Consider the following 14,787-nt stretch of genomic DNA (forward strand, 5'->3'; position numbering starts at 1 on the left):
TGTTCTTGACATACAAATGTATTTTTGAAAGTTTGTGGCTTCCTCACTCTTGCTTATCTTCAAAACTGAATTGCATAATCACTAATTTTTCTTAAATGGCAAGACATGTCAAATAAATCAAAGCACATTATAACCTATGTATAAAATGCTGCAAGTTTAATGCAGTAGGAAAAATGGTTTATTCCACTAGATGAAAATCCACTCTATTTCTTATTGTTGAATGGTGGGTGCATTCATCTCTATGCATTTATATATGTAAAGCACGCAATTTAAGGCCAAGGTAAAGACAAATATATCTGCACGTTATACAAGAACTGTCCAGTAAGTCTAAAGAAAGCAAGAATCATTTACTTTCAACTGAAGATATTACCGTAAATTATCCTCAAAACTAGAAAAATGCTTTCTACAACAATCTTGTGTTGCAATATGCAAGTTAATAATGGACACACAGGAGATGTAAATGAGACATAAAACATACCATTAAAACCATTCCTCGCTCAGAGGAAAACCACATATCTTACTCATCCAGTTTTTGGTCCTAAGGATATCCAGAGATTGGATGAAAATCCTGAAGATGGGTAATTACCTGGCTCCAGATAATTGAACTGTGCTAATGAACGCATTTCCAGCTGTTCCAAATCGAAGGTGTCTGCTTCTCGTTCTGCCAGGTGAGGTGATAATTGCCTATTTACCATACAGACGCACCCAAGCTGGATGAGGGCACGAAACAGCAGGGGAACCTAGGAAAACATGCAAGGAGAATGTCTGAATAAAATTAACTATTCTTTAAAATACGACAACAGATTGTTGAAATCACATTAATTAGATTAGATTAGATTCCCTACAATGTGGAAACAGGCTCTTCAGCCCAACAAGTCCACACCGCCCCTCAGAGCATCCCACCCAGACCCATCCCCTTACAACCCTCACACCCCTGAACAGTACGGGAAATTTAGCATGGCTGATCCACCCAGCCTGCACATCTTTGGACTGTGGGAGGAAACCGGAACACCCGGAGGAAACCTACGCAGACACGAGGAGAATGTGCAAACTCCGCACAGACAGTTACCCGAGGCTAGAATCGAACCCAGGTCCCTGGCACTGTGACTCTGCAGTGCTAACCACTGAGCCACCTTGCCAATTGTGATAACTAGCAGGAACTTAAATAAACCTGAAACACTTTGAAGACTATCAGTAATGGAATTATAATAAACTGCAGAATTGGAAACTATTTTGAGATTATAATGGGGTAACCTGACATTTTGACACAAGATAATGATAGGGTACCTGAAAAGATACTGCACAACAATATTCTACGCATTATGATAGCAATTTTTTCTATCATCTGGCTCCACATAGTCTGGAAAATGATTCAAAAAGCATACTCAACAGTTGAAATTGGAGAAAGTCTCTGTCCTGTTCTCCATTTTTAGAGTCCTACAGACAGTGCAGCCACTGTTCAGAATCCAGGTTCTCCTCCTACTCTATTGAATGTTCTATGATAATCATGCATTTAATGGGGTCAAATTCTTACCATCTAGTGAGAGAGTTAGCGCATCATTTGATACATTTGAGACAGCCATACAGAAGCTAGCATACTATACCTGGTACTGGAATCATAAACTTGCCTTTTCCTAATAAATGTTGACTATGCCAACATTATGTGACTTTATTTCAGACTTTGAGAAAGTGTGACTTTTGTTCTAAATTTAAAATGTTCATATGCACTACCCGCTCTTCTAATGAAGCAATTAATCAGTTTTCTCTCAATGGGTACATGTGCATGGTTTACAGAACTTGAAGTGGAAATCTGCAAGTTTACTTTCCATAAGTCAAAGTGCACTGGCATACTCAATGTTAAAACATCTTCAACATCCAAACAGCACCACTGACATTTTGAAGGGAACCATTATTGTAGATTTGAATTTGAATTTCATTGCTGAATTGGACACTTTGACATCAAGGCGACAGTATCCAAGATGTGCAAACTATAAACATTAAAAAAAAAGAATGCTTGCTAACAACTGGTTGGACTTTTGTCTGAAATAGCAAAGTGTTATCAAACAAAAAAAAGACAAAATAAGCCATGGAAAAGACAGGACCAAGGTTAGGATTACTTGTAAAAGTTAAACAAGCCCTAATCTCTACATAAACAGTTGAGTCTCCATTACTCACATTCCCATTATCTATTATTGTCAATATCCACCAAATTCAGACAGGACAAAGCTTTGCTTGACAGATTAAGTGCACAGCAATTTTTGTATTTTATTTAAATTTAATTATAAGAACACTTAAAAATATTTCATTTGTTTTAAGTCTTATACTTAGGGCACTGAGGGGTTACATGCACAAACAAGAAGTTGAGGTGGGGGTGCGTGCACAGTTAATTATCTGAACAGATTCCCTAGGGGAGATAATGGAAATTCCATTGCCTCACACATTAAACAGCATGCTAAAAATAAGAATTCTTCATTCAGTTTCCAAGGTTTGAATGTTCAGTAATTAAAATATGAGCTGTTCTTTCTTCACCTCTCCCACCAAAGTGCAATGTTATGCACCAGGCACTTTCACTGACAATGAACATGATCCACTGCGATGAAGGGGGAGGTTGTGGACAGCAGCACAATCAAAACAATGTCAATTATAATGAATATAAAATTTCAGACCACTGTATAGTTTGTAGTTGCAGCCTTCTGCAGAGGTAGACTGAAATTTAAACATTAAAAAAAGTATCAAAATCCCCATACTTACAAAAAGTTTGGTTTGTTTGAGAAAAATAGATTTTGGATATGCAAGAGGAGTTAATAGTGGATAAATATCCAAGTTTTACTTCCGGTAAGGATTATATCAGAGGTTATAGACATGAAGCTCACATTCCATGTGTAACATCTTACCTCAAAAGGAACACTTTAAGGTCATGTTGTACAAAGGGCCAGATCAGACTCATTTAACACATTTAAAGAAGCAGTCCGTTCCAAGCAATTAAGGAATGCTAGACATATCCAGAAATGGTATTTAATCCATTGTGAACTGGTTTGAATTACGATATTATTGGACTACTAATTAACAAGTATAAACTGGGTACAAACTGGGTAATATTTTTGACCTCCAAATGTCAAGGAGGCAGAATGAGCAAGCTAAGCATTTCTGTAGTAAACATTTCACTGCGATTCAGGATAACAGATAGACTTGGGCTATAGTAATCCTCTGCAGCAGACAAACATGTTTCAATTTGTCAACAGGGGAATTAAATGAGTCCGACACAATAATGAAGTGGCAGCTTTTTTCTGAACCACGCCCACTTGTCGATTGACTTCAAGTGAATAGAAACCCAAACAAAGCAAAGTGACCTACTGATCTGTATTGTCAGTTTTACATCGTCACCAAAGACAATGAGTATTTTCAAAATCAGAGCACATCACAGAGGTTTCGGTTTAAGGAAAAATTCAAATTAGAAGAAACTAAACCTAGCCTAGAATGTACACATTTCAATCTTCACCAAGAATTCAGACCTGTGTTTCATACACTCCCTCAATGTCTGGAGCAGAGAGATCAGCATTAATCTCATTGATGTGTTCCTGGTACATGTCTTCTGGCACAGAATATTCATACAGATTGTAAACAATATTGGAACGAGGAAGAATGCGGTTAACCTGTGAACACGGAGATAAATGTCAATACCCAAAAGGGAAAAATGACAACGTATGAAATAGTAACTTTTCAAATCTGCAACTTGCCACCTCAAATCGGTCCAATTAAATAGTTAAACACACCATAACCAAGCCTTGCATATTTTATCTTTATTTCTTTAGATAATGACAAATCTCAGGATTGTAATTTAAAACAAAAATGCCACAAAGCAACTCTAGCCCTCCACAGATATTCAATTCAATTTGCTGTTTGTTATACAATTGATGCGTTGTGAAAAAATAATGTTTGGAGAAAAGCCCAAGAAAGAAGGAAGAAATATGTATACTTACTTTTTTGTAAACAGCGCTATCATCTGCTTTAGGGATGCGCTGATTGACATAGAACACTCGAGGAACATTGAGTTTGATGCAATGTAAATCATGATCAACAACAGCCCACAGTTTGAAAAAGCCAGGCTGACTTGTTTCGGCAATCTAAACAATTAAAAGACCAATTTACTTATGATACTTCACATTCTACAGGAGTGCAATGGAACTAATTCAAGAGCTTTCCATGCTAAGATCACAAGCTTCAAAAACAAACACAATTTAGATGTTTTCATACATTTTTTGGGACTATGATATTGTTGAAAAGTAGACATTGCTCAAGGTGGTGGTGATGAACTGCCTTTTTAAGCAACTCCATTTTCGTGCTAAAGGGATTCCCACACAGCATGGCAGGGAGTTTCAGAATTTTGACTTAGTGATCAACCAAAATGAAAGCTGTGGTTCAAATGAACTGGTAGAAATATAGTCAAGGGGATCTCAAATGAGTAGTGGGAAATCAACAAACTTCCATTTATCAAGCATCTTTAACATCATACCAAAGTATTTTAGAGGAACATTAATAACCAAATGCAGACACCAAGCTTTGTAAGGAGATATTCAGGACATATAATCAAAAGTCTGGTCAAATCGGTAGTTTTAAGGAATGCCTCAAAAGGATGTGAGGTCATGACGTAGAGAGGAAATTCCAGAGTTTGGGACTTTGGCAGCAGAAATTATAGCTGTTAATGGTGGAGTGATTAAAATCAGAGATGTATGAAGCCAAACTTAGATGAGTTCAGATATATGGCAAGGATGTGGGAGATTAGAGATGAAGAGGGACATGTCATTGATGAATCTGAAAACAACCATTAGAATCCTAAAACTGAGACAATGTTTAACTAGAGCATGTGGGTCAGTAAACAAGGAAATACAGCTGAACAGAAAGTTGGAAGCTCAGTTGGGATGATGAATGTTGTTATTCTGGAAAAGGGTTGGATGTGATGCATGTTTGTATATTTAGATATAAAGAACTCAAATTTGAAATATGCTGATAACAAAAGAAAGACATGAGCCAAGGAAAGTTGTGCAAGTTAGGATGCCAACAGAAAGGTTTTAAGGTGGCTTCACATTTACAGTGTACAAGGTTATAGACTGGACAGAAATGTGTTAGAATAGTTCATTCTAGAGGTTACAAAGGTACGGGTGAGGATTTAAGCAGATGAGTAGAGGAAATAGAAGAACCTGACAATGTCTACTTTCACCTATGTAACAGTCTTGGTACACTACAATACAAAACAAATTCCGATAAATCGGAAGATTTTATAAAATAATACCAATACTAAGATATCAATCAAAACTGGTGATAAATTTAACAGATAATTGGATAGATTAAAGAAAATGAGGCAGTTGCAGTGTGTGTGGACCTTCAGAAGACTCAATTAATTTTGTTTGAAAAATTCAGGCATATGATAAAGGAAACACAGCAGCATGCGGAGAAAATCAGAAGTTTAGTTGACATGGATGAGTGTTTTCAGTTTGGAAGTGGTGGAAGTGGGGTATGCAATACTGGAATAGAAAATAATATTTTGCATTGTGGTGACATCATAAACACAAGTGTCTTGCAAATGTGGAGAAATGTATGTCAGACTAAAATCCTGTACAAACAATAGTGGGAAAGTCAGACTGATACAATTCAATGGGGTTAAACTACAGCTACCTGAAGAGACTTGAGTTACTATGCCATTTCTACAAAAGCAGAGAAGGTTAATAGGCAGTCAATTGGGATTTTTAATCTTATGAACAGTCTTGATTGATGAATATTTAGACCTTTTTTTCTGATCTTCCAGTGATTATCATTATGACATGAGACAGTTTACATATGGAAGCTTGCTAGAAAATAGGAGTAGTTGAGGCAAAGTGTCTAGGCTTTTTAAAGGTCAACTAGATAAACACTTCAAGCAAAGGAAGTTGCGAGATTATGGACAGAGGGATTATTTTGGTTCTACCAGAAGACTTATCTCAATGATAAGTTGAATAGCCTTCTTTTGTATAGTATTAATTCAGGAAGCTGCACTTTGATCCAAAACTGGTCATAGGTTAGGTCAATCTTTACTCACTGTCAACACAACACAAACACAGAGATCCACTCACACCAATTTCAGAGTTTACCTGTACAATTTGCCATGGCATGTCAAGAATGGTACGGGCAGTTCGACGTAAAAAGCTGCCAAGACCGGGTGTGGAACCAGCTCGAATAGGTCTACCTGGTGCAGCTGCACCATCATCAAGCTTTCTCCTCTTTCTGCGTGCCTTTCTCTGCTTTGACTGAAGCTCCCACTTCTTCTTCTGGTACCTCAGCCACACTAACCGTTCATTCTGAATCAAATATAATGAGAGTTAAGACAATGGTTTTAAGTTACTAATGTGCCTGTAACAGAGTGCCTCAAAATGGGCAAAATACTATTTCAAATGCATAGAAAAGAAAAAAGTTCCAATAACATTGAAAATGTTTAACAGGGAGAAAAACAAGTTATGTCACAGGTCAAGTAACTGATCGGTCCAAACAAAGAAGGAAGGAACAAACAGACAAACAAACCACCAGTCCTTGGCATTCAATGGTGTTACCTTCACTGAATCCCCCACTATCAATATCCTGGGGGGTCAATACTGACAAGAAACAAAACTGGAATCACCATGCAGTGCCTACAAAAGCAGGTCAGAGGCTGGTAATATTGCTGCAAGTAATTCACCTCCTCATTCCCCCAAGCCTGTCCCCTGATGACTGCAGCTCCAACTCCATACTCAAAGCTTGATATCAGTGGGCAAAGCAGCCCATTTGAATGGCTTCACATTCACACACACCTACCACTAATGCTCACATCTACAGGATGCTGAAGAAATTCACCAATGATCCTTCGACAGTATCTCCCAACCCATAGCCACTTCCAACTAGAAGGTCAAGGGCAGCAGATACATGGGAACACCATCAGCTCCAAGTTCCTGTCCAAGCCACTCACCATATAGACTTGAAAATACATCACTGCTGCTTCACTGTCCTGAGTCAAAACCCTAAAATTCTCTCCCTCCCAGCACATGAAGTGCAGCTGTTGATTGTGCACTCATCACCACCTTTTCCAGGGCAACTAGAGACAGGAAAAAATAGCTGGCTCAGCAGAGGCACCCATGTCCCACAGGTGAAGAAAAGACTAATATGAGTTTAAACCAGAATGCTACTGAATTAGCATTAACTAATTTTCTCTCCACAGATATTGCTTAAGCTGAGTATTTGTAGCAACTTCTGTTACCATGTCAATTCTCAGTGTCAACAGTTTTGCTTTTGTTACAGTAACACTTGAAAATGCTTGAAGAGAGGAAGATGCTGCCATCGCTCTGATTTTTCTATCTTTCCAGTGTTGAGAAGTTAGCAATGAAAGTATAAAACTAAGGAACATAATCATAAGTTTGACTTCACAGCTCAGTAGAATTCACTCAAAACATCAAAATAGACAAGAAAACAGTCCGTCTAATCCTAGGCCACCCTTTTAACTCAGAGCGTATAGCCTTGCACTAATCTCAGATCTTAAACAAACAGTGATAATGGGAACTGCAGATGCTGGAGAATCCAAGACAACAAAATGTGAGGCTGGATGAACACAGCAGGCCTGATGAAGGGTCTAGGCCCGAAACATCAGCTTTTGTGCTCCTGAGATGCTGTTTGGCCTGCTGTGTTCATCCAGCCTCACATTTTGTTGTCTTAAACAAACAGTGTCCAGATTAGAAGCAGCAGTGGGAAGCGCTCAACAGAAGTTGGTAACCGTACATTACAAATAATTTCTTGAGGTGCAATGCCAAATGTCACTTTTCATCATGTCTCCATATAAAAGGAGAACCTGCAGACCTAAGAGCCAGACAGACAGAAAAGGATCAAATATATACATGACAGCTATGGTAAGAATGAGGACTGAAGAAGGTATAGACAGTCTACTCAGTATATTAGCTTAAACATTTTTCAAACAACCATTTAGCAAAATCCTTTGCTTTCTGATTTAATATTTGCATAACATTCAGTGCAATTTCCATGTGCACAAATACTGCAGTAGCCCAGGGCAAAGCAGTTTGATAGATTAGCAGCACCCAGTACTGACTGAAAACAGTAGTCAGTCTCCCTATCTTAGATGCACAGTGGCAGCAGTATGTACCATTTACAAGGTGCACTGCACAAACTCAATCCTCTTTCAAAAGCACCTTCCAAATCAGTGACCATGTATAAGACCAGTGATGTATAAGAACAATACCATCTGCAAGCCATACACCATTCTGACACGAACTGTTCTTTCACTGCCTGCAGATCAAAATGCCAAAAGCTCTGCTATCAGCACTAAGTGCATGTACACAAGTTGGAGTACAGTGGTTCAAGGAATCAATAGACAATAGGTGCAAGAGTAGGCCATTCGGCCCTTCGAGCCAGCACCACCATTCATTATGATCATGGCTGATCATCCACAATCAGTATCCTGTTCCTGCCTTATCCCCATAACCTTTGATTCCACTATCTTTAAGAGCTCTATCCATCTCTTTCAAGAAAAGTATCCAGAGACTTGGCCTCCACTGCCTTCTGGGGCAGAGCATTCCGTATATCCACCACTCTCTGGGTGAAGAAGTTTCTCCTCAACTCTGTTCTAAATGGCCTACCCCTTATTTTTAAACTGTGTCCTCTGGTTCTGGACTCCCCCCATCAATGGAAACATGCTTCCTGCCTCCAGAGTGTCCAATCCTTTAATTATCTTATACGCCTCAATCAGACCCCCTCTCATCTTTCTCAACTCAAATGTATACAAGCCCAGTCGCTCCAAACTTTCAACATATGACAGTCCCACCATTCCGGGAATTGACCAGATGAACCTACGCTGCACTCCCTCAATAGCCAGAATGTCCTTTCTCAAATTTGGAGAGCGACACCGCACACAATACTCCAGGTGCGGTCTCACTAGGGCCCTGTACAGCTGCAGAAGGACCTCTTCGCTCCTATACTCAATTCCTCTTGTTATGAAGGCCAGCATGCCATTAGCTTCCTTCACTGCCTGCTGTACCTGCATGCTTGCTTTCATTGACTGATGTACAAGAACACCTAGATCTTGTGCTTCCCCTTTACCTAACTTGACTCCATTGAGATAGTAATCTGCCTTCCCGTTTTTGCCACCAAAGTGGATAACCACACATTTATCCACATTAAACTGCATCTGCCATGCATCTGCCCACTGTCCACTGCATCTGAGCCTGTCCAAATCACCCTGTATTCTCATAACATCTTCCTCACATTTCAATCTGCCACCCAGCTTTGTGTCATCAGCAAATTTGCTAATAATACTTTTAATGCCTTCATCTATATCATTAATGTATATGGTAAATAGTTGCGATCCCAGCACTGAACCTTGTGAAACCCCACTGGTCACCGCCTGCCATTCTGAAAGGGACCCATTTATCACTACTCTTTGCTTCCTGTCAGCCAGCCAATTTTCAATCCAAGCCAGCCTTTTGCCCCCAATACCATGTGCCCTAATTTTGCTCACTAATGTCCTATGTGGGACTTTATCAAAGGCTTTCTCAAAGTCCAGGTATACTACATCCACTGGCTCTCCCTTGTCCATCTTCATAGTTACATCCTCAAAAAATTCCAGAAGATTAGTCAAGCACGATTTTGCCTTTCGTAAATCCATGCTGACTCTGACCTATCCTGTTACTGCTATCCAAATGATTTGTAATTTCATCCTTTATAATTGACTCCAGCATCTTTCCCACCACTGACATCAGGCTAAGCGGTCTATAAATTCCCTGTTTTCTCTCTCCCTCCTTTCTTGAAAAGTGGGACAACATTAGCAACCCTCCAATCTGCAGGAACTGATCCTGAATCTATAGAACATTGGAAAATAATTACAAATGCATCCACAGTTTCTAGAGCCACCTCCTTAAGTACCCTGGGGTGCAGACCATCAGGTCCCGGGGACTTATTAGCCTTCGGCCTAACAGTCTATCCAAGACCATTTCCTGCCTAATATAAATTCCCTTCAGTTCATCCATTACCCTCGGTCCTTCAGCCACTATTGCATCTGGGAGATTGCTTGTGTCTTCCCTAGTGAAGACAGATCCAAAGTACCTATTCAACTCTTCTACCATTTCCTTGGTCTCCATAATAAATTCACCTGTTTCTGTCTTCAAGGGCCCAATTTTAGTCTTAACCATTTTTTTCTTTTCACATACCTAAAAAGCTTTTACTATCCTCCTTTATACTTTTGGCCAGTTTGCCTTTGTAGATTGCTGCTCAAATACTTAAATGCATTAAGTTTCACTTAAGCTTAAATGAAAATCAAAGCTGACCTCATATTACTAACTGCTTTGGACTGTTGAAAAGAGTCCAAAGGAGGCTCAAACTTATTGTGCTATTTATGCTGCCTGTCTTAATTTAAAGAAACATTCTACACAAGGCTCTTTTTATATATAGGCTCCAATGTATCTCACTCAAATAATTAGTTCTCAACACACTGAGGTCCTAGTCTCTCCTGCTAGTGGAAACAGCTTCACTGCATCTAACATTCTGTAAGCTTCAATCAATCAGACTCCTTCTCATCCTTCTAAACCCCACTGAATACAGACCTAAATTCTCAACCACTCCTTATATGACAAGCCCTTCATCCCTACAATCATTCCTGGTAAACCTTCTCTGGACATCCTCCAATACCAGCACACCCTTCCTTAGATATAGGGCCTAAAACTGCTGCTCTTATATTCCAGCTTTCTTGAAATAAGTGCTAATATTGCATTTGCCTCCTTAATTGCCAACTAAACTTGCATGTAAAGCTTAAGAAAATCCTGAACTATGATTCCCAAGTCCCTCTATGCTTCAGATTTCCAAAGATTTTCCCCATTCAGAAAATAGTCTATGCTTCTATTCTTCCTAGCCAAAGTGCATAACCTCACACTTTGCCACATTGTATTCCAACTGCCACTTCTTTGCCCACTCTCCTTGCCTATCCAACTCTCTCTGCTTCCTCAAAACAACCTGTTCTTCCATCTGCCATCTGCAAACTTAACTCTAATGCCCTCAGTTCCTTCGCCCACATTGTTAAAGTATAACATGAATAGATACAGCCCCAATACGAACCCAAGTGATCTCCACTAGATGCTGGCTGTCATCCTGTAAAAGATCCCTTTATCCCTACTCTTTGCCTGCTAACAGACAGCCAATCCTTTTTCCAAGCCAGTACCTTGCCCCTCACATTATAGGCTCTTGTCTTATTTAGCAGTCTCTTGTGCAGCCCCTCGGCAAAAACCTTCTGGAAATCCAAACAGATCACACCCACTGGCTCTCTAGACCACTAGAATTATTTTAAAACAATAGTTACAAACAGCTGCAAGTGGAAGTTTGAGAAAACAAATAGCAGTTGGCCAAACGTTCATCTGGTCAAACGGCCTATAGGTTCACGGATGTAAAGTACAGACATAGTGCTGAACAGTCTCAGCAAGTCTGGCAACAACTGTGGAGAAAGGAATAGAGTTAATGTTTCAAGTCCAATATGACCTTTCATTTCTGAAGAACAGTCATATTAGATTCGAAACATGAAGTCTGCTTCTTTCCCCATAGATGCTGGAGACCTGCCAAGATTTTTCAACTTATTCTGTCTTTAATTCAGACCTGTAGCGGCCACAGTACTTCCCTCGTTATTGGGTACATGAATGTACACTAACTCAATTAACCACAATTGTTACCTTTTTCAAATGTCAAAGTTATCGATGATGAAGAGCAATAGCATTTTGTCAATCACAACATAGTTGGACCAGTCATGTGAAAGACAGTATCTCTAATGGTTCAATATCCTGGAATTCCCTCACAGCAACGTGTGCGTCCCAATACTCCAATAACTGCAGTGGTTGAAAAAGTTTCCAATCATCTTCCACAGGGTAATTAGGGATGGGTAATAAATGCTGGTCTAGCCAGTAACATCCATATCCCATGAACAAAATATATGCTCATGTGGAATGTAGTTCATATTTTTTCATTCTGACAAGTGTGCTATTACTGAGTCAAGATTACATTTCTTTGCATCCTTTAATATCAGTTGGTAGCCTTTATTTTACTGCCTACTAATGTTGCTCTTCAGTGTTACTGCCTAATAAAATTGAAATGAAAGTAAAAGCAAGTCTATTTAATTTTAGCATTTCAGTTAAAGGTTACCTTTGTCGATCCCAATGGTGGGGGAGGACCCAATATCTCTCTCCAAGATTGTGTTAATTCTAGGTCTTGAGATAGTTCCTGGCTCTCTTCATTCATACCACGCGCTCTCTTTGTGCTGATGGGGATAACTGGCTGTGCTCTGTGCTTGGAAGCACAAAAGTCTTCTAAATCACCAATCTCTGATTGTTGGTCTTTCACCAATTGCTGATTTGATGTCACCTGAAACATATGGACAATATTTAGAATAGAATTTTAACCTGGTTCCAGCTCACCTTGCCCTTAACCTTTGAATATGAAATAAACAAATGCAGGTTGAAGTTATTTAACATCATGCTTTATTAAAATGCCAGCTACTTCCAAAAATGCTTTATTGATGACAAGAAAAACAAGGAATCTTAAATAAGCAAAGGGCGAAAAATACATATCTGCACTGCCACCACTGCATCACCCAGGGTAGTGATTGAGGAAGCCATTTACTGAACTCCAGCTAAATTTTCTTCACTATTGTAAGATACATACCTGTCTGACTCCAGTGCTAATGAATAGCTCACTAATTTTCTTTTGTTTGTAAATATCATTCTTCTCCAAAAGTTTCTTGTGAAGCCAGTCAGGGTGTCGAACTCGTGGAACTGGATTCTTTACCTGGAAGGGAGTAATTCCCATTTAAATCAGACACTGGACAAGGGCAAGGTCAGCATATTCCAAGACCTTTCTGTAGTTACGGAACGTTGTATGGTGGATTGCTCAGCTCAGCCACCCCACATGCACTAGTATTTGCAAATCCAGCAGTTAAGCATAAATTTAACAGCTTCTACTGGACACTATAATTAAACAGACTACTCAGTGGGCAGCAGCAGTACTCTTATATAGTAATTGAACAGATGGTGCTGAAAGTAGCATCAGGGTTATTAATTTTACCTTGTACCATTGCACCCACAAACGAAAGAGGTGACATTGAAAGATCCAGTAATGAAAAAAAAATCCATGTTTTAACAGAAGTATTTTGCTTAGGCAGTGAAACAACATTAGCAGCAATCTGCAAAATACTTTACTGCTGTTTCCCTGGTCAACATTAGACACTAATTTTTTGGGGAATGAAACAATATATTTTGGCCACCTTGTGCAAGGGTTGACCACTGCCCAGTCAAATGCAGCATAACCGCCTCCAGAGGTCACCTAATTTCATCAACACACCTCAGCCAGACTTGTATTACTTCTGGATTTAATGTGACATTTTAGCACAGTGGACTTTTTGTGGGCTGAGTCAGTGAGTATATTAATGCATCAAAATAAGGAAAATTGGCTCTCAAATAGCACATCATGCTTGTTTTTTTGAGTTGAGACTACTCAAACAACTCAACAAGCCTCAAATGAATAATACAGCATGCTTCTTTATTAAATTTTAATTAGAATAGAACCAGGGTTTCAAAAGTGAATGGCTTGTGTTTAAATTATTATTGCAATGTTTTATACCTGATATTAAATATTCCTTATCAGTTATACGAGATGGAGCCTACTGTGAATGCTGACTCACTGTAGTTTACAGGAAAAACATAACTGGTTGGCTTCATTTTCCATTAACAATTAGTCAGTCTGGGATCTACATGCTGCATACTTCACCATTAACAGCAATGTTACCCAAGTACGTAGCTGCAAATGAACTTATCTCCCTCTCTCTGTCATCAGCTTTAATCACCATAGACATTAAGCAGACTTCTTATCTTATTGAAATGCAGTATTAAATGATTTGAAAATAAAACATTAGATTTAAGTAGAATTAAGTATTAACCTGTTGAAGAGCTGCAGGGATAGTGATAATCTTCTGGATGGCACTGCCAAGTCGCTCAATGTAATAATCCCAGTCCAGAATCTGGAAGGAACAGAAATGTTTTATAAATGGAGGTGATCTCCACAGGCAAATTGGAAATGGTGAATAATACTATTAACTTATATCCTATTCCATCCTTTGTGCAGAATTAGCTAAGAAAAAAAGCTGCTTTTTCTACTTTGTTTGCCATCTTCATTCTAAACAATCCAGGTTCCCATTCTTTATCCAGCTCTTTCATACCTTTATTTCAAGTATATACATTAGCTAGCTGAAAATATTGAAAAGGCCATCTAGAACTTTCTGGGAAAATACTTTAACAATTTTTATTCCCTGTAAGGAAACTGTTTCTCTCATTTGCTCGGGATTCTACAAAGCTGACAGTTGTTTCTTTGCCAATTCTTCAAGACATTAAACTGAGATTGTCCCTTAAGAATCTCAACTTCATTACATTTAACTTCTTCCTCATAACACACAAACCTGTTCATCTCAAGTACAACTCTGGCATTCTGTCACTGGGCATGGATGAAGGCTAGTGTATTTTGACGAATGCATAGCATTTAAATACAACCCAACAGATAACCTGTATACCTGCACAAATACATTTACTGTTTTTACATTCCATACGTGTGCAAAACCTCAGCCACATGTGTGCCCTTTTGTTTACTTTTGATGCCTGCAAGTTAGCTTTCATTGGCATACATGCACTTGAACCCCAATGACACTCCTCATTTAGACTGTATTCTTAATCAGTGACTTTTCACACTTTTGAAAGG

The 14,787-nt window shown here is 39.0% G+C and overlaps 1 protein-coding gene across 2 annotated transcripts in view; it reads right to left on the reverse strand.

Moving 5' to 3' along the window:
- pole (polymerase (DNA directed), epsilon) overlaps window positions 1–14,787 on the reverse strand; it is a 132,097-nt gene that overhangs the window by 55,003 nt on the left and 62,307 nt on the right. For both annotated transcript variants that reach the window (XM_048556270.2, XM_048556271.2), the window contains exons 28-34: window positions 13,976–14,056; window positions 12,706–12,828; window positions 12,187–12,405; window positions 6,126–6,332; window positions 3,981–4,124; window positions 3,513–3,653; window positions 587–740 (exon numbers count right to left, since the gene is read on the reverse strand). In XM_048556270.2, coding sequence (XP_048412227.2) covers window positions 587–740; window positions 3,513–3,653; window positions 3,981–4,124; window positions 6,126–6,332; window positions 12,187–12,405; window positions 12,706–12,828; window positions 13,976–14,056 — 1,069 coding nt within the window. The remainder of the gene's footprint in view (window positions 1–586; window positions 741–3,512; window positions 3,654–3,980; window positions 4,125–6,125; window positions 6,333–12,186; window positions 12,406–12,705; window positions 12,829–13,975; window positions 14,057–14,787) is intronic.

The sequence above is a fragment of the Stegostoma tigrinum genome, chromosome 26, assembly GCF_030684315.1.
Source record: "Stegostoma tigrinum isolate sSteTig4 chromosome 26, sSteTig4.hap1, whole genome shotgun sequence".
NCBI lineage: Eukaryota > Metazoa > Chordata > Chondrichthyes > Orectolobiformes > Stegostomatidae > Stegostoma > Stegostoma tigrinum.